The following is a 23,126-nucleotide window of genomic DNA, read 5'->3' on the forward strand; positions in this document are numbered from 1 at the left end:
TCAGGGCAATCTGGATGGTCCAATATGAAATCAGGGCAATCCGAAACAGTCCTGGACAGTCCTGATTGTGAAGGCAGTTCCATCCAACCACCTGCTGATAACCTACACAACATGGAAACTACTGTCATGCATCATTGCGGCTAAGAAGAGACGCCACATGGCTCAGCACATGATCGGGGATCATCAGGCATTAGCAAGAACATCAGAGGAGCCAACAACTAGTTACTGGTGAATAAGAATATAAGACCAGACAGACCAATCTGTGCAATGCCTGGATTGAAACAACAAAAATGCATATGATTACATACACCACACATGAATCCTTGAGGCTGTAAAACATTAACAGAACTCTACAGGTCTTCATGAAGAACTCAGTGGGGCTGTGGAAGACAACCTTAAAGGCCAAATTTAGGTCTGAACCCCCTCAGTACATGGATAGCATCAAGCTGTATGTCATCTACTCACTAATCCATCTCATCAAGGTACAGTATACAGTACTGGAAAAGTCATTCAGACTGGGTAAGTGTGGTCTGATGGTTATAATGATAGGGCAGTTAGGTAAAACTAAAGACACTGTATTACCAGAAGGTAAAACAACAGATGCTGAAGGCAGCAACAAGTACAAAATCAATTGAGGTTGGGGATCAAACACACAAGGCAAGCTCTCAGATGCAGGCTGTGCAAATGTGCCCCTGAGACAGTCCAGCACATAACAGCGGGATGCAAGATGCTAGCAGGCAGAGCATGCATGGAACGTCATAAGCAAGTGATTACCATAGCATTCAGAAACATCTGTGCCATGTATGGGCTGGAGGTTCCAAGGTCAAAGTGGGAAACACCCCCGAAGGTGGTGGTGAACGATCAAGCTAAGATCCTACGGGACTTCCAGATGCAAACTAACAAAATAGTAAAACCAACCAGACACAGTACTGATGGATAAACAGAACACGTCATAGCGATAGATGTAACAATATCTCTGTCCAGAAGAGTGCAGTCCTGGGAACATCTAGGATAATATGCAGGACAGTCAAGCTCATGTCCTGAGCATGAAATAAACGACCTGGTATAGGGCAAGAATATTTTTCTGACATGAAGACAGTCGCTATCAATAAAAGCTATGTGTGGGTTTGCAGGGTTTGCAGTTCTAACAGTAAAACCTGTCAGTCTATAGGCTCTTGACTTTGTGAGGTCGCTGGAAACCACAACTACATTGGCTTGGCCCTCAAGCTACTAATTGCATTTTGACTGATTATCATTAGCGAGCTGTTAATCACAGACTGTGAAGCAGAGGGTGAGAGAGAAGGGGTGAAAAAATGAGAAATGTATAATTATGGTGCGGCAATGGAGAGAATGCGAGAGAAACAGATCAGAATCCCTCATTATGCAGGATGAGGACTTCTGAAGTTTGGCTGAGCTGCAGATAGCAAACTGTTAGTACACACACGGACCCTTTGAAAAATAAAAGCTCCTTGTTGAAAAGCTCAATCTTTTTAACACTGAAGCTACATGAATTTGTGGGATAATTTGCAAATTTTATCACATTCTAACAATCCATCAATCAGTTTCTGACTATAAGACCACTGCATACTAGATATTATTTGAATAGAAGACCATTCTCAACACTGTATTAATTATAGTAGTGGCATGTCAATAATAATTATATAGTAGTGGCAAGTTTTATCAAGTGGTTATCCTGGTTTAGTAGTTCTGATGTATCAATGTCACAGCTAGTTAAAAGTTGTGGTCTACCACACCAAAACACCCAGCCAACAGTGGTGTTGTGGTCAGACACTTACCACTAATGGATGGCTATAGGATGGCTAGAATCATCTGTATCAATCTATAAACCTACAAAGTGTCATAAAGTGTGTCTGAATTTCTATTGGTAAGTGCATATTAACAAGACAAATGTATATAACTTTCAAGTAATAAATATATCTGTTTGATGTATCTGAAATCCAATCTTACAACCCACACCCCACCCCCACCCCCCCAACACACTTACAGAAAATTTACACAGCCTGTGCCAGGTGGAGGGGCAATCCACACAAAGCTGAGACTTGTTGTGGGCAGATGACTGACATGAGATGCCACCACACTGCACACAAACTGAGTCCCAAACTGTCGTTCTGACATCACTCCTAAGGAAAAGAGGGAGAGAGAGAGAGAGAGATTATGAACAAGAAAATAAACAATATGACACAAACATCTGAGAAAAGTCTGGAAGCCACTGGACAATGATAACACGACCTTGGAACCACTTCATGAGATTGGGAATACTACTAATTTGAATGGCCTTGGTTTTTAGAATCAATGGTCTAACTTTTCTATCAGCAGAGGTGATCATATTTAGAAAAGTGTTATCTGAACTATCCAATTTTAAAGGTTTCTGTGCTTTTCTACATTATAATGCCCACACTTTGTGTCTTCTCATGGTAGCAGGCCTTCAAAAAATACATGGTCTCCTCTAAGGACCTTATCGGGCCAACCATCTCTCACTTCTGCACAGTCCATAACCCCATTCCAGTACATAAATTGGTTTGATGTTTTTTTATCAGTTTGAAGTCCATTTGATTGACCCTTTGAAAGTCAGAGTAAACAAGTTAACATACTTTTAGACTCCATGAGTAGAACCCACCCAGGAAGCCACATTTCCATTTCAAAACAGCAAATAAAAGATGTTCATAAGTGTAGAGCAATAAAATACTTAATAATTAATATTTCAAAGATATAGTGTATGACAACATAATTACTATTAATAATTATAAACATAATTACAACATAATGACAAATTTATATATATATAAATAAATATAAAAGACGATAAAGGTTGCTAATACCGCTGATGCACTCTGAGGTCACATGATGATGTAATTAGTGTAAGTCATCGTGCTGGGCGTTTAGAAATCTGAACACGCTGAGCAGTCCAGTGATGTCAGCACCCACTCTGCATGATTGGGAAGCTGCATCAGCTGTTTGTTCATGCCTGCATGATCTTTTGAGATGCAATACCTATTCCTCCCTTTACTATTACATTACTTCACTAAAACAATATTAAGCTAGCTAAAGAGATTATTAATTATTACGTATTCGGTATTAAGTGTCCTGTTTGCATTGGACCCCACACTGGACTGCCCTTGGCTCTTCGATCAACACAGTGATTGCATACACTTCACACATAAGCTCCAGCATTATTAGTGAAATTTGATGAATTGCAAGAACATATTGCATACATGTTGCTGTTACATTTTGTAATTGTTTCTGCTAAGATGTGCCAAAGGTGAATGAATCCATTTGGAAGGTACATTTGAATTTGGTAGCAAGTTGCACTGGGATGACATTATTGCATCAGTAAAAGGAGATTCTGGTGTACATGAGCAATACAAGGACTGAGTGGAGTGTCAAGAAGCTGGGTGTAAATATGTCAAAGAGAGAGAGAAAGACAGGGAGCCAGGCAGACAGAGGGAGAGAAAGACAGAGAGCCAGACAGACAGATGGAGAGAAAGATGGGGGGAGGAGAAGGAGCTCTGAGTTGGGACAGGATGAAAAGACGTGGAAAGCACTCCAGGACACAGCAGCCAGAAATAACGACACCAAACTCTCTTATTCCCTGCTGCAACATCAAAATACACTCAAGGCATTTTGCTAGCTCCACATGAAATGCAAATAACCAGTTTTTTTCCTTTCATGTCAGAGATCGAATAAGAATTTTTACATTCAGTTTGTTTCAAATCCCATACTTTAGAAAGGAACACTGAGGTCATGCATAAAAAACAACAAAAACGAATACAGTAAGGGGTTGTATGTGTGGAGGAGAGAGCACGTGAACCTTTTAGAGACGCTTGGTCTAAACCTCAAGGACATCTAATCTATTTGCTATAGCTTTGGTGAACTGGAATCATGTGAAGACCAAAGACTCATTTTCATTTTTTGGCAGATTCTTATACTAGGAAATGTTTGCCATTCTACAAAAATTTTGTTATTTTCAAATGTCAACAGTGGCCTCTCTATGGTCACTGTCATTGGATCCCTAATTGCTGGAACTTATTGCTCCGCGGTACACCTTCATCATCTACAACACATGTACTGTACACCAACTCAACTTTTTAACTCATCTGTTCATTCTTGCAGTGTAGTCACCTGTCTGGATCTCTTCAAACGTATTGATGGCCAACTCATTCAATTCATTACTTGAATCTACATCTCTGCTATCAAAGAGTGACATCTAGCCTGGAAGAGGCATACAACCCTAGATCACTGCTACGTTCCTAAAACACGTTTATTAAAGGACTAGTCACATATGCAGGTTTTACTTTAGTTTTGTTGCTTGTCTTGTAATGACCATTGTAACTGTTGTGGTCCATAGTTAAGGTAATGTTGTCTGTTTGATTTGCCTTCCAATAACACCACCAATTTTAGTAAAGCACCCCATGTTTTTCAAATCATCTCCTTTCCTCTTTTCTCCTTTCACATGCAGATTGAATACTTCAGAGCTGTCTGCTATGATTAATGGCAGTTAAAAAATGACCCGCTAACTCCCACGGTAGCACTCGGCATGGCTAGCCCACCCGCACTATGGTTAAATGAATGCTCTTACAAACACACACACACACACACACACACACACACACACACACACACACACACACACACAGATATAGGCGGGAGGGGTTGTGGGGGAGGTGAATGGGTGGGATGAGGGGAGGCTCTGGGGTGGAGATACTCATGAATGTCAGAGAGGAAAACACCACCCTCTTGCTGACAGCTTTTTCATTAGTGCATTAGCGCAGGACAGGAGTGGTTCTGAGTGTGTGCTTGGTTTTATAAATGTCTACCTCATGAACACTGTAAGCATTTCTGTGTATTATGGAAGTGAATGTGTAGTTCCTGTACAGGCACACTTTAAATTATGCTTGACATAATGAAAATAAATTTTTTAAATAATATGTACTATATGATTAGTCCTATACCATGCAGTAAAAACATTCACATTTCTCATTGAACCCAGCTACATTGAACTAGAACTTGAACCTTTAGTCACGAGATAGTGTGCAGTCTGCATTAATCCATCTCCAAAATGAATCCCATGCCCTGTCCACCTCTTTCTCATGTCATCCCATTGTCACTCTTTCTGAACCCCTTTTCTTCTGTATCAATTAAAGTATCAACTGTACACACACATAATGTAATAAAAAAGCAAAAGATAAAAGAGGTGGACAGTGTGTGTGTGTGTGTGTGTGTGTGTGTGTGTGTGTGTGTGTGTGTGTGTGTGTGTGTGTGTGTGTGTGTGTGGAACAGACACAGAGTGAGCGAGAAAGCAGATGGGCTCTGGCATGGCACTGGTTGGCACAGATATACTGGTTTTCTTTCCCATCCCTCTCACTGCTGCTCATTATAATGGAGAGTCCGGGCGAATAAACTCGACTCCAAAACCCACCAACCACCACAAAACACATTCGGGCCTCTTAGCCACAATGTCACGTAGACCATTTGCCATTATGTAAATTTCATAATTAAAGTTATGTCCCCAGTGCTACTTTATGTCTATTCATGTATTTAAATGCTGAAAACTGGCAGCTGTGGTACAGCTCGCGTGCACACATGACAGGCAGGGTTCTGACCGCCACTCCAAGGTGCGTCTAATTGTCTGTCAATGTCTCCCAGAGCCACAGCAGGTTAGACGGGGAAGCGATCGGCTCACTTTCACCTGTAGGGTGCGTTTGTCTCACAACCCTCCGAAACTGCTGCTTTTTGGATTCACATTTACGTTCACATGCACACTTACACACACACACACACACACACACACACACACACACACACACACACACACACACACACACACACACACACACACATTGCTGCAGCCACTTGTTTTTTTATCAGCCTTGGGGAAGGGTTTTTGATTCTGTCTGCATTAAGCTCTCATGTGCACCGGTATTAATATTAATTATATTCTCTGTAGACTATGTGCCTTTTAATTAAAGTCATTTGGTAAACAAGAACTGGGTCTAATCATGGCACGAGATGAGCAAGCTACATGGTAACAACAGGGAATGGGAGACAAGAATATTTCACTATACTGTGGATATGTATAGCTAATGAATACTTGCTTGTCTCACTCTCTGTCTGAAATTCTTCAATAATCTCACCTCCATCCTCATCCTCTCACAGTGTGTGTGACACTGTGTGCGACAGTGTGTGTATACCAAGCATTCGGTCTCTGTGCTCACAATGCTTTCTGTTCATACATCATACTGCCACTATAATGACAATGTGGGCTATAAATATTTATTAGCAAAAATACAGTATGTAAATTACAAGGCACAGCAAGGCTGCTGTGTTTTAGATACTTGTGCTGGTCTCCGAAGCTCTTCATAATAGAGAGTGTATGAAACACAAAGTGTTGTAGTGGAGAATGATGAAAGCATATCTGAAACCCGCTAAGTCTTTGTTCCGCGCTGGTCTGGTGCGGCCTCCCAGAGGAACACAGTGTGTAGTGTGAGGAAAAGGCCCATTGTGCCCAAGCCGGGCTTTAGAGACCCATCGCTGCTTTTGTTGCCCGAGAAACCAACCATCAGCTGAGTGGACGGTGGGGTTCCAGTGGCTTCTCAAAATCATGGCAACACTGTTCTGCAACACCATTGGTCTATGTTGCAAGCTGCCAATCACTTGATACCGGCATTGCTGGAAAAATGGCAGGGGTGCCCTTTGGTGTGGCCAGAAAGAAGCCGTGGGCAGCACTGGTGGTGGAGGGAGCCAACTAGGAAAGAAGGACAATCTTACACTGTGGGAACCAGGGTGCAAGCTGCAATTAAGGGACATCAGTTCAGAAGACACTAAAATGTACCTGTATTTGTTTCTGTGTGTGTGTTGTTATGTCCCCATTCACATTGGTGAGAAAAACATGAACACTATGCTAAGATTTTCGACATATTGTGCATTTCCTTAAAAACCTGTATTGTAATTCTGGGGGACAGTGCCCTATCCAACAATTTGACTGATCAATGTCACCAGGAATGCAGTACTGTGACATGCAACCAATTTACAGACCTCATTAGCGACTGCAGCAAACTCGTGGCTTATCCATGAGAAATGTTCGCTTCAGAAGAGCCAGGATATTGTCGAATCACCTTTGTGTCTGCTGCCAGTCTCAGATCTTGTCACCATATTAGCCTTTATTCTTCCTGCATTGAACATCCACCACTGGGATACTGTAACGTATTGACCAGACGGAGAGGGATCCAACTGCGGAAGTATACTGCTTTTATTTACACAAATCACGTGTACAGAGAACGACAGGTAAATCACTAGCATTAACGTTCTCTTGGGGTGGTCAGGGCGGTCCAGGGTCATAACGGGAGAGCAGAATCCAGGAGGTACAGAAGGGCTAGACAGGAGACGAGGTCGGGGGTGTGAGCAAGGGTCAGAACACGGGAGATCAAACAGGCAATCGAAACGCTCGGTATGCGGCATAAGTCGACAATACTTCGCGACTAAGACATGGTGGGAAGGTGTATAAGTATGACTGGAAGGGGGCGTGGTGAGGAGAGGCAGGTGAGGCTGGTTAGGGAAGATCAGGTGGCATTCTTTACAGATACTGTAAGGCAAGTCTCATGATACTCCATGCAGCTCCTTTGATGAGTCCATTTCATTAAGATCTGTTGTTTGAACATGTATATCACACACTGTCCCGTGATTGTTATTGAAATTCAGGTTCACAGCCAGAGGAACACGGCAAGAGAAACCCCAGGAAATCTCAGGACCGTGTGTCTGATCTTGATGAACATGAGGCAATCTGATATCCGAAATACTTTGGCAATGTTGTTCCTCAGGTCTTCACTGATAACCCATAACCATTTTAGCTATGACTTTTGACCCTGATATAAAAATGTACCCTTCACATCCCACCCCTCCTGTCCATCTGGTCTCCTGAACATTTGATGTCATCATGACAACATGGGCATCAATCAGTGTTCAGCTGTGTCACTTTGCAAAAGTTTTACTTCATACTATGTATTTCTAACCACAGTAAAACACATAACTTGTTCAGGCCAGCATTTAATAAAAAAATTATTACAGTATTTTATTAGATCCTCTTAAAGTAAAATTAAATTAGTTTAATTACTGTTTGGGAAACATTTTCATGAATTCTACCTGGTAAATTTCCTCCAAATTCTATAATTTAATTGCACATGCGTCATATGGAATGTAGCTTTCAAATGGTGTCACACACACACACACACACACACACACACACACACACACACACACACACACACACACACACACACACACACTCACACACACACACACTAGTGAACACTAGGGGGCTGTGAGTACACACATGTCCAGAGAGGTGGGCAGCCCTTGCCCTGGGCCCAGAGAGGTGGGCAGCCCTTGCCCTGGGCCCAGAGAGTGGTTGGGGTTAAGTGCCTTGCTCAACAACACTTCAGTCAAGGCCTAGCTGGGAATCAAACCTACTACCCTCCATCACAAGATGGTTGTTCACCATGGTTGTTCACCAAATGTTTTGCTTGTGCTTGAGATCATTATCTTACTGAGAGGCAAAATTTCTCGCAAGTTTTAGTTTTTTTTTTTTTTTTAGCAGACTTAAGTAGGTTGTCTTGCAGTATCTCCCTGTATTTTGCACCATCCTTCTGTCATTCAATTTTAACAAGATTTCCAGTCTCCACTGGGGTAAAGCGTCACTACGACATGACGCTGCCACCCCCATGCCTCACTGTTGGGATTCTGCTAAGGAATGGGCCATATCAGGCTTATGTATATCACTTTGAACTAAGGCCAAAAACCTCCATTTTGTCTTCCATGACCAGAATGCCTTAACCCACAATTTAGCTGGTTCACTGATGCTGTCAGGCAGACTCCACGTGTGCTTTCATCCATTTGTTCTTCAGTAATAGCGTCTTTCTAGACATGTATGAAAGTAGAACTCTTGATACTACTGACAGTCACTACAGTCCCAGCCAATGAACTCTCTAGCTACTTCAGATTGATTGCTACCTTCTCAGTCCTCCCTCATAAGTCGCCTTTTCGCTGTAATATTGGTTTTGAGGGATAACTTTGTTTAGGCTGGTATGATGCAATTTCCATTTCCTCACAATTGAACAGTGCTGACTGGAATATGAAAACACTGCAAAATAAATACACTGGCACTGTAGCCTTTTCATATCTTGTGGTTCTCTGTAATATCATCTCTAATGCTCTTTTGTATTATTTTTTATAACTGTCCATCATAGTCTGATTGGAAGATTTCAGATTTCAATATATTATTGCCATATCAGTTAATATTTGACTGAAATGAATTTGTTTGTTACCACTCAAGTACAAATAACAAACATAAATGTATCTAACATACAACCACGTGTCTAGTAAATTACACATTACAACTTTGCTAAAAACCCACAGACAACACTCGGGAATCGAGGACTTTTGTAAAAATTGTATGGTGGAGTTTAACAGTGTGATAGCAAAAGGGAAGGCCCTGTCAATGAACTGAGATGTTCTATGTAAAATACTCTGTAACATTTTACCAGAAGGGAGAAGTTTTATAAGGTACAATGCAGGGTGTGAACTAGCTTCATAAATTTTTACTATCGTCGTTTCCAAACTACTGATGTATAAAGAGGCAACAGATGGGAGTTCACAGTCAATTTTAGAACTGCTAGGCACCACCTTCTCTAGCCTTTCCCTCTATTTGCCATCAATAGACTTTCTGCCACAGCTTTGTAAAAATGTAGCAATCCAAACATGCCAAATTTCCTGAACTATCTTACAAAAGAAAATACTTTGATGAGCTTTACCCAGCAAGTCAGCACTGTCCTCCTGCTTAAGTGTCTTAACTTTTAAGGAATCAACCCTGTCCACCTCCAGATCATCAATGACCACAGGTGGTTACGCTTTCCTTCTTCAAAAGTCAACCACCAGGTTCATTGGTTGGTTTAACATCAGCACCTTTCATATAAACCTGGAACTTCAAAATGACATTTTCACAGTAGGCCGGTCCACCACCGCAGGGGAGCCGTCCACTCTCACACATTCCATCTCTCATAGGCTGTGTTCGAAATAGCTACATACTGGATACTGCATACTGCACTCAGTATATATTGGATACTGCATACTGGTCCTCGTAGTAGTATGCAGTACAGTTTCCAGTATACTGGAAAAGCAAAAGCAAAGCATACTACAGGGTCACGTGAACGTAGCGTTGCATGATGGGATGCAGTACACCACGAAGATAGCTCTGTTCGCGTACTGGAATATTTTGCAGGAATATTTTGCATCTGGGGATGTTTCGTGTACTGGAAAAATTATTTTTATTTGCATACTGCATACTGGATACTGATTTGGGGCCCAAGCAGTACGCCAGTAGTACGTAGTAGGCTATTTCGAACACAGCCATACACTCACAGTCACCTGCCTACTGATCACCTTGCACACCTGTTCCTCATTTCTCCCACTGCTTAAATGCCTACAGGTCCCATCGTTCAGCGATGTGCATTTCTTGTGCTTATCTTGAGCGAGTTTGGAACGAATTAACCTCGTCGTCGCCTTCTCCTCTACAAGCCAAGTATTGTGACTGTCGCGCTTTGCGCAATTAGTAGATATTTAGCGCTTTGCACTTTTATTTCATCTAGTGTTGTGCTGTGCATGCCTCACATTTATGATGATTAAATGACTAGATTACTGTAACTCCCTGCTTTATGGTCTACCTGCTAAATCACTTTGCCCCCTACAACAGATACAAAATTCTGCAATCAGAGTTCTAATGTCCACAAAAAAATCTGATCACATCACTCCTATCCTCCATCAGTTACACTGGCTTCCTATCTCTGAATGCATCCACTATAAAATCCTACTCCTAACATTCAAATCTCTGCATGGTCTTGCATCCTCCTATCTCTCCAACTTTCTCCACCTTCATATCTCATCACGTCAGCTCAGGTCCTCTACCCTAGGTTTGCTCTCCGTCCCACGACACAGACTCTCTACTATGGGTGGCAGATCATTCAGTGTTGCTGCCCCCACCCTCTGGAATTCGTTACCTCCCTCTATTCGCTCCTCTGACTCTCTCTCTACTTTCAAAACTCAACTCAAGACTTTCCTCTTTTCTCAATATTTCCGCTCTTTCTAAGCCCTGTATTTTTCCCCTTTCATGTGTGTACAGCGACCTTGGGTTTGTGAAAGGTGCTATATAAAATAAACATATTATTATTATTATTATTATTATTATTATTATTATTATTATTATTATTATTAAAAAGTTCACAGTCCAACCCTCGCCTCCTGCTGCTTCTGACACTACGTCACAGACATAGGTTAAATACTTATGAAACTTTTTTCAGTTTGTAATTTGTCATAGGATACTAAAATGACCTATCAGTTTAATAAATTTTGAAGGTCTTTAATAAAAATAAATAAATGACAGCACAAAATATCAAAGTCCAAGGCATCCATGAGACTGTGTTTAAAAAGTAGTTCTACCCCCAGAATTAAAATATTATTACCTCTTCCACATCGGTTCTAACCACATGCACAACTGTAATTCCCAAGAGCCCTCGCGTAACCTGACTGCTGCTATGTCCCAGACAGACCGTCACTGTCACGCGTGCACTTTCCATCCACACAGACATTGTGAGCCATCCCCTGAGTATTAACACACTTCACCTGTAACCACTGTAACCTGCACGGATATGAGCCTCTCCTTCCCATTAACTCAATGATTCGTGTTAGCCCTTTGCAGACCTTCCACTATGCCACTCTTCCGTTGCCATTAGATTCCATCATTCTTCCCAGTTTGTGCCCATTTCAGTTATACTGGCCGTTTAGTTCTTTTGTTCTTGTTTCTTCAATTGTTTATATTAAACATGGACATGGAGTCGTGTTTCAACTGTAATTTGCATCTACTGTTGAACTGTGGATTAAGAGTTATTTACACCATCTCCATGTTCAAAAAAGTCTGTGATTAAATATTAAATAAATTCAGTCTAGGCTTTTAATGTAATTTGCAGGAACTGTGATAAACAAACTGCAGAATCAGGACGACTTGCCAATAAATCATACTGGGGTTTCAGCCAAAGGAGTAAAATGGCATAAGTAAAATGCAATTGCTTTGATAATTCATAATGATAAAATACTTTCAAATTCCATAAATTCCATCACTTTTGAAGTTTTTCCCAATAAATAGTTTCTCTTGCACACACCACCCCTGCCCTGCCCCTTATATGCAGATAAATAGTTGGCAATCAGGACAAGCAGAGGTAGTCTATCCTCAAACCATGAAACTGTTTCTACCTTACAAGAGCTGACTTCTCCCAATACTCTGCCACCTATATGAATAACAGCAGGTGTAAGAAGAGGACCCAACGTCACACGGTGCACTACAGTGCACTACAGTGCTCCTATTTCAGTGCTGGCTGAACTGGAATGCCAGGTGCCTTCAGCAGGGCCCTCCTGGGAGACATCAGTACTAATTTGATTTCTAATTTGACGCGACTCCTTGGCTAATTGCGGGAACCCATGATTAATTAATCTGATTTGACTTGTGCTGATTTCTAACGCCCACATACCAGCTCTCCCTGCGGAGTCAGGCGGACAAACAGGGGAGGCTTCGCTAGTGGAGGTGTCCCAGTGACATGCACATCACGCTGGATGCGGACCAGCTGAGACAGGGAAGACAGAGGTAGGCCCAAGGGACGGGGAGTGTGGCTCCATGCCTACGTCTCCAGCACACAGGACACCACACATCCTCTGGGATAGGCCCATGTGGTCATGACAGTGTTATGCCAAAAGGCTGCAAAATATAATTGCCGAAGCGGCTGAAGGAATTCTGCCAAAGTGCAAGGAATGTCACAGTGTGTAGAGTGAGTGTGCTCACCCTCTCTCCACCAGATTTGGGTCAGTAATATCATTCTCCCATGTCTTATGTGAACAGACATGTGCAAAGATCTCATCCAGATGGATATGCCTTTTAGAACAGGAAGGCAAAATTAGGAAGGACGAAACCCAAAGGTACCACTCACCCCTCTGAATCTATTACGTATTGGTAATGTATCAATATAGAACTTGATACATCATTGGCAATTAATGATGTGAACTGAGCATACAATGAGAAACACAACAGGGAGAGAGGCACAGCCACACAGTAAGACTCGGGCCTAAGGTGTAATCAAGTGCTTATAGTCGTAGTGTGAGGAGTTCACTTGGATGCAGTGGGGGTTGATGTTGGAAGCCCACACAGTCTTCTGACAGTATATGCTGCCGCCTTCATACCAGACGTCTGTACCTACACGTGTGTATTCATGCACACACAGTGCTGAGGTCACACACAGCCTACGCTTCACCAGCAGAGCAGTACTGTCTCACCAAGACCTGTCTCTGTCTTTGTAAGTCTCTCTCTTTTACATTCACACAGACACACTGACATATAAACGTGCACACACACACACACACACACACACACACACACACACACACACACACACACACACACACACGCATGCATGCACACACACACACACACATGCATGCACATGCACACACAAGAACACTAATAATATCTGAACACATCTTAACACAAACCTCCTCTGACATACTGTGCATGCACATATAAACAGTGATGGTTGCACCGGAAGTTCAGAGAACGTGCAGATCCATAAAAATGTACTTTAAGACTGAACTTCACACATATCTCCCAGAATTCTGTAGGTCAGTCCACCAAAATGTCCGCTGGTGAACATACTGCAGGATCTCGAGAGATGATGGAGCAGAGTGGAAGGACAGAGCAAGAGCACGAAAAGGGACAAAAAGATGTCAGAGGAATGGAGGAGGCAGTGAAGGACAGATGGAGAAGAAGGGTGGAGACAGTGATAACACAGTGATATCATTCATTATGCATGTATGTGTCAGTGTATGAAAGTCTGCCTGTGTGTGTACTGATGCCTACATATTTGTGGGCTTATTAGTATGGCAATTCATAGGTTTATGTATGCATGTGTGTATTCGTGTGTATTTGTGTGTGTGTGTGTGTGTGTGTGTGTGTGAGAGAGAGAGAGAGAGAGGCCGCATGTTGCACCACTCACATCGGTGGATTCAGAGAACATACAAATGTTAAGCCACCTGTTAGCTTCCCAAGGCATTGTGGGATTGAGACAGAAGCTCAATCTGGGCACTGAGCAGAATGCCAAGATCAGTGTGAAATTCAGAGAGAGGACACAGAGGGAGAGAGAGAGAGAGAGTGAGAGAGAGAGAGAGAGAGAGAGCGAGAGAGAGAGAGAGAGAGAGAGAGCGAGAGAGAGAGAGAGAGAGAGAGAGAGAGAGAGAGAGAGAGAGAGAGAGCGAGAGAGAGAGAGAGAGAGAGAGAGAGAGAGAGAAGAGCTGCAAGGGCTCAAGTTACTCTGGATCCTTCACTAACATCCACTTCTTGAAGCTTTAAGTAACTTTTATGAGGTTACATGAACAACAGTATGAAATAAAGATCGAATGGTCATGAAAACACATTTCTTTAATGCCACAGTGCAGCATGGGTAACAGCAAGACTACTTCACCCAATAAGCAGTAGATCTGGACCAATCAGGACCAGCACTGCCACTGGACTACTGTTCTACTATTACTACTATGTAGTACTATTACTGTAGTAGAGTACAGTAATTCCACTATTACTGTATGTGTGGAGTATATTATTTTGTATGTGTGGAGTATATTATTTTGTTGTTTTATACTGTAACACAAGTTTTGCAGATATCATATTATGTCAAACATGTTTGTCATTGCCTTGCCAGATGATTATTTACCCACCCATTCTAAGAAACAGCTATAAGGACATATGCGTGTGTTTTCCTATATGCATGCCCACGGTAGCCTACACTACAGGAGAAATATCCCACACTGTCTATGAAAGGTACCTTGCCTAGCATATTCCTACTGCCATACATGGCACAGTAAATTGAAAGCTCACACATTTCTGGACAGGACAAATCCTGTATCATTTTTCATGGAGTAATGCTGTGTTATATCATCATAATATGTACTTAACCCACTTCATTTGTGCACACAAGCATTCTGCCTTTGTTCTCCTTTAAGTGAACTTTACCAATGCGTCTTCACCTCAATAAAATTATATATAAGCCATAGAATTATACTTTGCACACACACGCACACACACACACACACACACACACACACACACACACACACACACACACACACACACATACACACACACACACCACACAGTAATTATCCTCAGCAACAGCAGTGGCTATGGAATGTCAGGGCCTTGCGAAATGTCAGCAGCCCGGTCACAGGTAACTGTCAGCTTGTGACGAATGCGAACGCGTCTTATTATTTGCACACACATTCATAGAGGGAGCAGTGCTGGGTTGAACACCTCTGTGGGCTCAATGTCTCCAGCTCTAACAGTCTCAGGAGAGCAGGGATTGGCTGATTCTCTGTGTGTCTCTCTTTTCTCCCTCTCACTCTACTTCTCTTATTCACATCCTCCTCAGTGAGTTTCTCCAAGAATGGCGGCAGAAAAAGCTCAGATTATGAAGTGTGAGAGAAGGGGAGAGAGAGCATGGTAAAGTGTTCCCAGAGGCTCCAGGAACTGTCAGTACCTAAGAGACTTCAAACGCCCAGCAACTCTGTGATCATCCCGCTCTCTAACTCTCTGCTGACAGCCCCTCAGCTACACAATTTACACACACACAAACATACATACACTTTACTGTGTACTATGCAGATATGAAATAAATACACATACTGCCTTTCCACATATACAGTATGAGCAACACATTTATAGGTTTGAATTTATAGTTTTGCAGATGAAATCAGACAAAAATTTGATAGGAATTTCAGATTAGAACCTGTCTGATTTATTTTAACATCAGGCATATTATACGTAATCATTTTAAATCTTCATGAAGGATTTCATCAGCTGTGCAAACACACACATACACTACTGAGCAAAAGTTTAGAGGAGAATAATGAGAATTCTTTCAAAAATATAATAATGCAAAGAGCAAAGGAACAAAGGAGAACTTCAAATCAAACCTAATATTTGGTGTGATGACCCTTTGCCTTCAAAAGATAGTTCTATGTACACGTGCACACAGTTTTTAAACTCGGCAAGGAGGCTGTTCCAAACATCTTAGAGAACTAGCGAACATCTAATAGATCTTCTGGGTATGTAGGCTTGCTCAGATCCTTCTGTCTCTTCATGTAATCCCAGACAGACTTGATGATGAGATCAGGGCTCTGTGGGGGCCATACCGTCTTTTCCAGACTTTCTTCATGGTGAAGAGAGTTCTTAATTGATTGTATGTTTTGGGGTCGTTGTACTGCTGCAGAACACGTTTGGATCTCACTGATGGTGCTACATAATCTTACTGCATCAGATGTATCGATGTGTTTTCCTCAGCATTGAGGACAGCATTAATCCTAACCAAATCCCCAGACGTACATGGAACCTCCACCAACCTCCACCATGGTGGTAATGTGCATCTCTTCAAAAAACAGCCCTTCAAAAAAGCTGACTTATGTTATAGCAAGATTATTCACATTTTGACTCATCATTACAGAGCATCACCCGGCTTTGTTTCCAAGTCCAAGTTTGGCTTTTTGGCCACAATTATTCCATGAAGACCACTTCTAGGCAGATGTTTCAGAAGAGTAGATTGGTATACCTGGTTCCACTGGTTTCTGCTGGTTTGCAGCTAATGACACTGCTTGGCCATTTTCCGATTTTGAAAGAAACAAGCAAGATGTGTCTTTCATCTGCTACACTGAACATCCTTGGCTGACCATTGTGTCTGTGGTCCTCAACGGTGACCGTTTCATTTTGCTTCATCACATGACCTTGTACAGAACATCTTGAAACCCCAGAAACCCCTGCTTTGAAACCATTGCTTTGTCTTGTTGCACAGTCTTGCCATGTTACATGACCTGTGTTGTGGCTTCCACAACTTCACCTTTGTAGCAGTGTTTGGCTGTTCCTCAACCAGTCTTAAGCCTCTTAAACAACTGATCTGTGTCAGTAAATGACTGTGTCTCTGACGACATATGAAAATGATGATAACTATCACCTGTTTGGTATAATTGGTTAATCATATACTCATACATCTGGCTATAATCCTACAAAATCCCTGAGTTTACCTAGAAGAATAGATGCTAAGTTATACTAATACTGTACATACATAATATTGTACATGCATCACAAAATTATGAGCACCATCTTGTGTAACTCTCTCAGCAGCATGTTGACTGATCATAGATGTTTTGTAATAACCTTATATGTGACGTTTCACGCATTATGAAGTGAGTGTGAGGAAGCAGGCTATGCCGTCTTTATTAGCAAAGCTACAGTACAATGTTAAACATAACGTAGCGGGACTCACATTCAAACTGAAAAAAATCTTGCAAGATAGCAAGATGACAAACACACACGCTTAAATACATTAACCTAAACAAGGCACAAGTGCTACACATGATATTAACAAGACAAGAGACAGGTGCGATGAATAACACGAACGACATAGACAAACACACGGAAATGACCATATACGGACAGACAAACATGTGGACACGCCCAGAGGGAGGTGTCAGGGGCTGTACCATGACACCATAGCTTTTTTGTCTTAATAACGCAAATTGTCTCTATATTGTCAGGTCTCTATATTGTCAGGTTTTTTTTCTCAGCAAGTTTTCATTTTAAATGTGTGCATGTGTGCGTGTGCATCACACTTTTGATTCTTTGTATGTGTGTGTAGCTATCACTCTTGATTCTTTGTATGTGTGTGTGTGTGTAACTATCACACTTTTGATTCTTTGTATGTGTGTGTGTGTGTTTGTGTGTGTAGCTATCACACTTTTGATTATTTGCACTTCACACTAACAACCGCAGATACTGTCAAGCTAATAGGAATACCTAAAATGACAAGGCACTGCAGAAACCACATATCAAGTATGTTTTGCCAATTCTGTGATGGCAGACTAGCCAGCGAATGTAAATGATGCTGAAACATACTGACTGATTTGTAGTGAATATAGTACACAAGAGCTTTACAGCAGCCACAGGCCACATACACACAACCTCGTCAGGGTCAGAGTGTCTGCCACTAGATTTTACATTGTTATAATTCTACCATGTTTCACCAATAGAGCTCACAGAAGCTCTGTAATCACATTCACACAAACATCTGTGGTTAGCCACCCCTGGGCTAGCTGGGCGCCAGCTTCTACACTCTCTCACTGTTTCTTTCTCTCTCTCTCTCTCTCTCTCTCTCTCTCTCTCTCTCTTCAGTGAGTACTGCATACATAACGCTTGTCTGTCACTCATCTGTATGGTCTTAAAAGATTTAATTTCTGTTCAAACCTCAGCAGTATCCGAATTTTGAAATTTTGTGAACTGTTTTGTTACTCAATGCTGTACTGAGGGCATTTTGATTGTTTGTTTTTCTTTTATTTAGATGGCTGCACGTCAATAAAAACCTAATTGAGCTGTCTGCCTCCCTGTCTGTCTCTATTTTTCATTGTATTTTTTTGTGGAATTGTGGAATGAGTTTTCCAAGGAGAGAAAGAGACGGCCATTCCTCTAGAAGGCTGGAGGGTGTTTCCCCCTATCAGCCAGAATCCAGTCAGCCAGTCTACAGCTAGCCAAGCCCAGACCACATCAACCAGTGCACTGCTAACAGATCATGCTCAGAAACAGACTTTAAAGGAATGAGGGCTGCCCTCTGTTAATGTCAGGGAAAAGGACCCTATGTTAGGACCATTAACACAGACGTCTTCTGTAAATAAGAACTTGATGCACAATTCTGGGAGTCAGAGATATTTATGTGTGATTGGTTTAGGCTATGCCCGGCTCCTTCGTGCACGATTAACTCTTTTTACTCTTTATTTGCTCTGAAACACATGTAATATTTGGTTTTAAATCTACATAAAGGTGAGGGTATCCCTTCACTGTACTCCTTAAATACAACTGATCCAGGGTGGGTAGGTGGATTATATTGAAACAGCAGATAACTAGCCTTGGTATTAAATGCCTTGGCTAGTTGGTAAGTTAGCTATGGTAGTAATTGGTAAACCCTTTTGGGTTTGTTTGTAATAAAATTACATTGTAATGTTTATATGTCCAGCATGTTTCAGGGGAAAAGACTATGGATTAGTTCGATTTCCAGAACTTTGTTGAAGATTCTGATAGATACTGTAAGTCTTAACTATGCTGATTGCAAGTTTTTTTGTGTTCAAAAAATAAATAAGTAAGCCAACATGTAAATGTTAATAAGTAATGTCCAACATGTAAATGTCCAAACCATTTTGTTTAGACTAACCAAGGAAGGGCATGTGCTTATGATAAAAATGTTATGTAACATTGTTATTTGTCTAGAGATGCAAAAGGATGGAAATATAAAGAACACAACAAACATCCTCCAGTGAGATAAATTCTTCAAGTAATTAAAAGAAAAACATTTTTTAATGATATTGTTTCTGTTATCAGAGCATGGAAATCTACGTTGCTCTGTTCGTGCAATGGAGGTGTATTTTCTTCTACTGCTGTACCAGGTACCAGGCAATGTCCCAAACCATGTGTGGAGTATGTGGCAGGAGGCCTGAGGAAAGAGAGCTAGCCACAGCCATGTTGGGCACAGAGTCAGGATTCCTCCCTGTATAAACAGTGCTGCTTATTTCTTAGATGGGTGACAGGCCAGTAAGCACTTTAAGAACAGCAAGCCTCCATTTCATTACGAAATTATGTCAATACAAAATAATTAGGAAAGGAAAGAGTCCTACAGACATTACATCAGAGGTGTGGTCTCATGACGGCACCTCAGAGACTTTTCAATCAGTTTTATCCCACGTGTAGCAGTAATTTCTTTTAGCACAGCACATTAAAATCCTTTTAATATGATTTTGCTTGGTTGATGTTTTAAGCGCATAAGCTTCAGGTCGACATGAACATTTTCAGGCTTGCTTTTAAAATTCTACTTCTACAAATATAAAAAGCTGTATGCAGGGCTCATTCCAAACATGCCTGATTGCAGGAACAGCACCGAACACATCTGTGTGCCACATGTTTCTCTCCGTGTGGCATCAGCCGCGTGGCGGCACACGTGTGGCGGCACACGTGCCAGCTGTCCAGGGTTCTTCCACTGACTCAAGTGACTCAAGCCATCCAACTGAGAGCTAAGGCACAAGTTACTGCTAAGAAGCACAAGGATGCATGAGGGGTGTCTGGGGGGAGGGTGTTTAGGGAGGGGGTTGTTGCTTCAAAGAGGCTTTTACACCATATCAAGAAAGTAGGTTTCAGATGCCGTTTTTCAGACTTGTTTGGTGTCTGTTGTGTCATTCAGCATTTAATTCTAAATTGCAGCTACACCCTCCTATCCAACACTGTCTCACGGGGGCTTTCCAGAAATCCCCTAGTCCACCAGAGGCATTGCCAAAGGTCTGAGAGCAGGTCTCAAACTCCCTACAGACTGTAGTTTCAGAATGAATCAGGGGACAGGCAAACTGAAATTTAGAGAGGAGAACTTGTGGGAGATTTAACTTCCTGAGATGGTTCTCTTTTTTTCTTAATTGTTTGTTCAAAAGTTGCTGAAACCCAAAGACACACCATGACAAACTCATAAAAAATAATCCTTCTCTCCAGCCTCATGTGTCTAACAAAGCTGACAGAGAGTGTGAGTTGTGGAGATGCGAGTTGCTAGAAGCTGAATGAATACCATGTGCAGGGGATAACGCCAGCTCTGTAACTGTGCTTTCATACATATTCACACACAAAAAGCCTCATTGTTTGTTTGTTTTCTTCCCAGCTTTCATCAGTCGCTTAGATCCATAGCTTAGAACTACCAATGTGTGAGGAAAGCTCAGATGAAGCAAACTTGTGTGGCTAGAGCCTTCTCCAAACCATGTGGCAGATGACGATAAGGAAACAATAAACTTTGTTTGGTCTGAACAGGAGAAGGGCAGAAATAATCCACTCGGAGATCATCTCAGAGCAAAGTCAACCATTCAGACAACTGTCACTATGAAGCACAAACTCAGGAAGGATAAGGCTGCATTTGCTCATCTCTCAGTCTTTCCCAGCAACGTTGATGGCCTCCTGAGCAGGACCAGAACAGCAGCTACTGCTGCTCAGAGGAGAGGGTTCTTTATATTAGAACTGTTGCTCTGCAGCAGCTAAACTTGTTTAAATTATAATAAACCAGTTAATCTCTAATTAAATGTAGAATATAGCAACAAAAAATACACAAAGAGTGTATGTCCAAATGTTTCTTGTATCATTGTATGAGTGTCATTGTATTGTCATCACATTGCTGTTGTCTGTTTTAGAAATACGAACTAGGAAACCTAATGGTTGTATTAGAAACCAGAGACTAGAAATGTGTGGTCTACTCTACAAATATAGCCATTTTATTGGTTATCCATAATGGCCAGTGAACATACATGTGTTACATGTTTTGACACTCACAAATATCCAAGGAAAACAATTGTACTCCACTCTGCCTTTTATCTTTCAAAATAGGTAAGAAAACTAAACAAAGACTGTAAACAAAGGCTGCTGCTAGTGTTGGCTGTTCTGAAAATGTTATACACACACACACACACACATACAAACAGCCCTACATATATAGTCTATGGCTGACTGAAAGGCCACGGGCCACACATTAATTGTGCATTCTTGTGCACACTCTGTTGAGAATAAATACACAGAGGTAATGCATAAGTAATAGTTTATACTAAAAATACACCAAACCTTATTAATGTAGGCCAAAACCTTATTAATAAACAAAATTTTAAAATGAGGTCTCATATTTCATGTAATAGCTTAATGTAACGTAATGTTTACAACCATTAAGTGCTAAAGATGTGTTTACAACCATTAAGTGCTAGAGATGTGTAGTTCGGTCGTTTTACCATTTTAACATATAAGGAACTGAGAAATTATTATTCCTTTATTTCACCATAACTCCCTATATACTCTATGTCTACAACATGAAAAGTTCATTTATAGTCTGTGGAATATGGAATATTTATAGAATATTTATAGAATATGGAACAGAGACACAAAACTCATTAAGTGCATGGGTCTGAATTTTGTTTATGATTGTCATACTGTTCAATATGTTTTAGCAACGATGGCAAAAATACGAAACAAACGATGCCACCTGAGTTTTCAGTGTTCTGTATTTGGACATTACAGTGCATTTTCCTCAATATCTACATCTAAAATGTCTGTTTTTGTTTGAAGCTTTCGTACAGGCTTGCCTTGCTGATTTCTGTTCCTCTTGCCCCATACTGCTTGTTGTTGACAGCCAGAAGGGAGGATGAAGTGTAAGTGTCACACAGGCCACCTCCTCGGTGTAGTCTGTGTCTATGTTTACATATACGTTTGTGTGCGTCTGTGCGTATTTATAGGTTCATCAGTGTTATTCGTTCCATCTGTGTCTTGTCTTGTTAGCGTTATGTGTTGCACACATGTCTTGTTAATGATGTATTTAAGTGCGTGTTTGTGTCATGTTCCTCAGCAGCGATGTGTCCTGACTCGTCCCTCTGATCCATGTTGTGTGTTCACTGATGAAGGGCGGGCTGCCTCTCCCCTCAGCACCGCTGCTTTACACCAAGACTACTGGACATCCTGATTTTTTATTTCTGCTGCATTTGACTGCATTGATGAACAGTATGAGCACATGGTCAAAGAGTCTATATACAACCATGACTCAGATCTACTCATAACTAACCATAACTGCCCTACAACAAGACGTCAGGTGAGCGTGATCAAAATCAAACATTTTGATCTGTCTGAGGATGAGACCATTAGACAATAAAATAAGCTGCTTTTTTTCAGGGTTCTTTTTGGGCTGCTCTGATATTTTGTACAAAGGCCAAATTTCATCCATTTACTGAACATTAATTTTAATAAACAAGGTAAATAAATGTGACCTTTTGACTATTTTTTATCACTGAGAAAATCTTTTCACGTGCATTTTAAAGGAAGGTTGTGTGAACGAGCATGATGAAATGAACTGAAACATCTATGGCTGAGTGTCTTAGACACCAGATGAATTCAACAATGTCACTGACTATTAGTACCAAAGTGGACTGAG

The 23,126-nt window shown here is 41.3% G+C and overlaps 1 protein-coding gene across 1 annotated transcript in view; it reads right to left on the reverse strand.

Moving 5' to 3' along the window:
• reln (reelin) overlaps positions 1–23,126 on the reverse strand; it is a 93,592-nt gene that overhangs the window by 51,178 nt on the left and 19,288 nt on the right. The window contains exon 4 of the mRNA XM_076985944.1: positions 2,006–2,141. Within this exon, the coding sequence (XP_076842059.1) occupies positions 2,006–2,141 (136 nt within the window). The remainder of the gene's footprint in view (positions 1–2,005; positions 2,142–23,126) is intronic.

This window comes from Brachyhypopomus gauderio, chromosome 2, assembly GCF_052324685.1.
Source record: "Brachyhypopomus gauderio isolate BG-103 chromosome 2, BGAUD_0.2, whole genome shotgun sequence".
Taxonomy (NCBI): domain Eukaryota; kingdom Metazoa; phylum Chordata; class Actinopteri; order Gymnotiformes; family Hypopomidae; genus Brachyhypopomus; species Brachyhypopomus gauderio.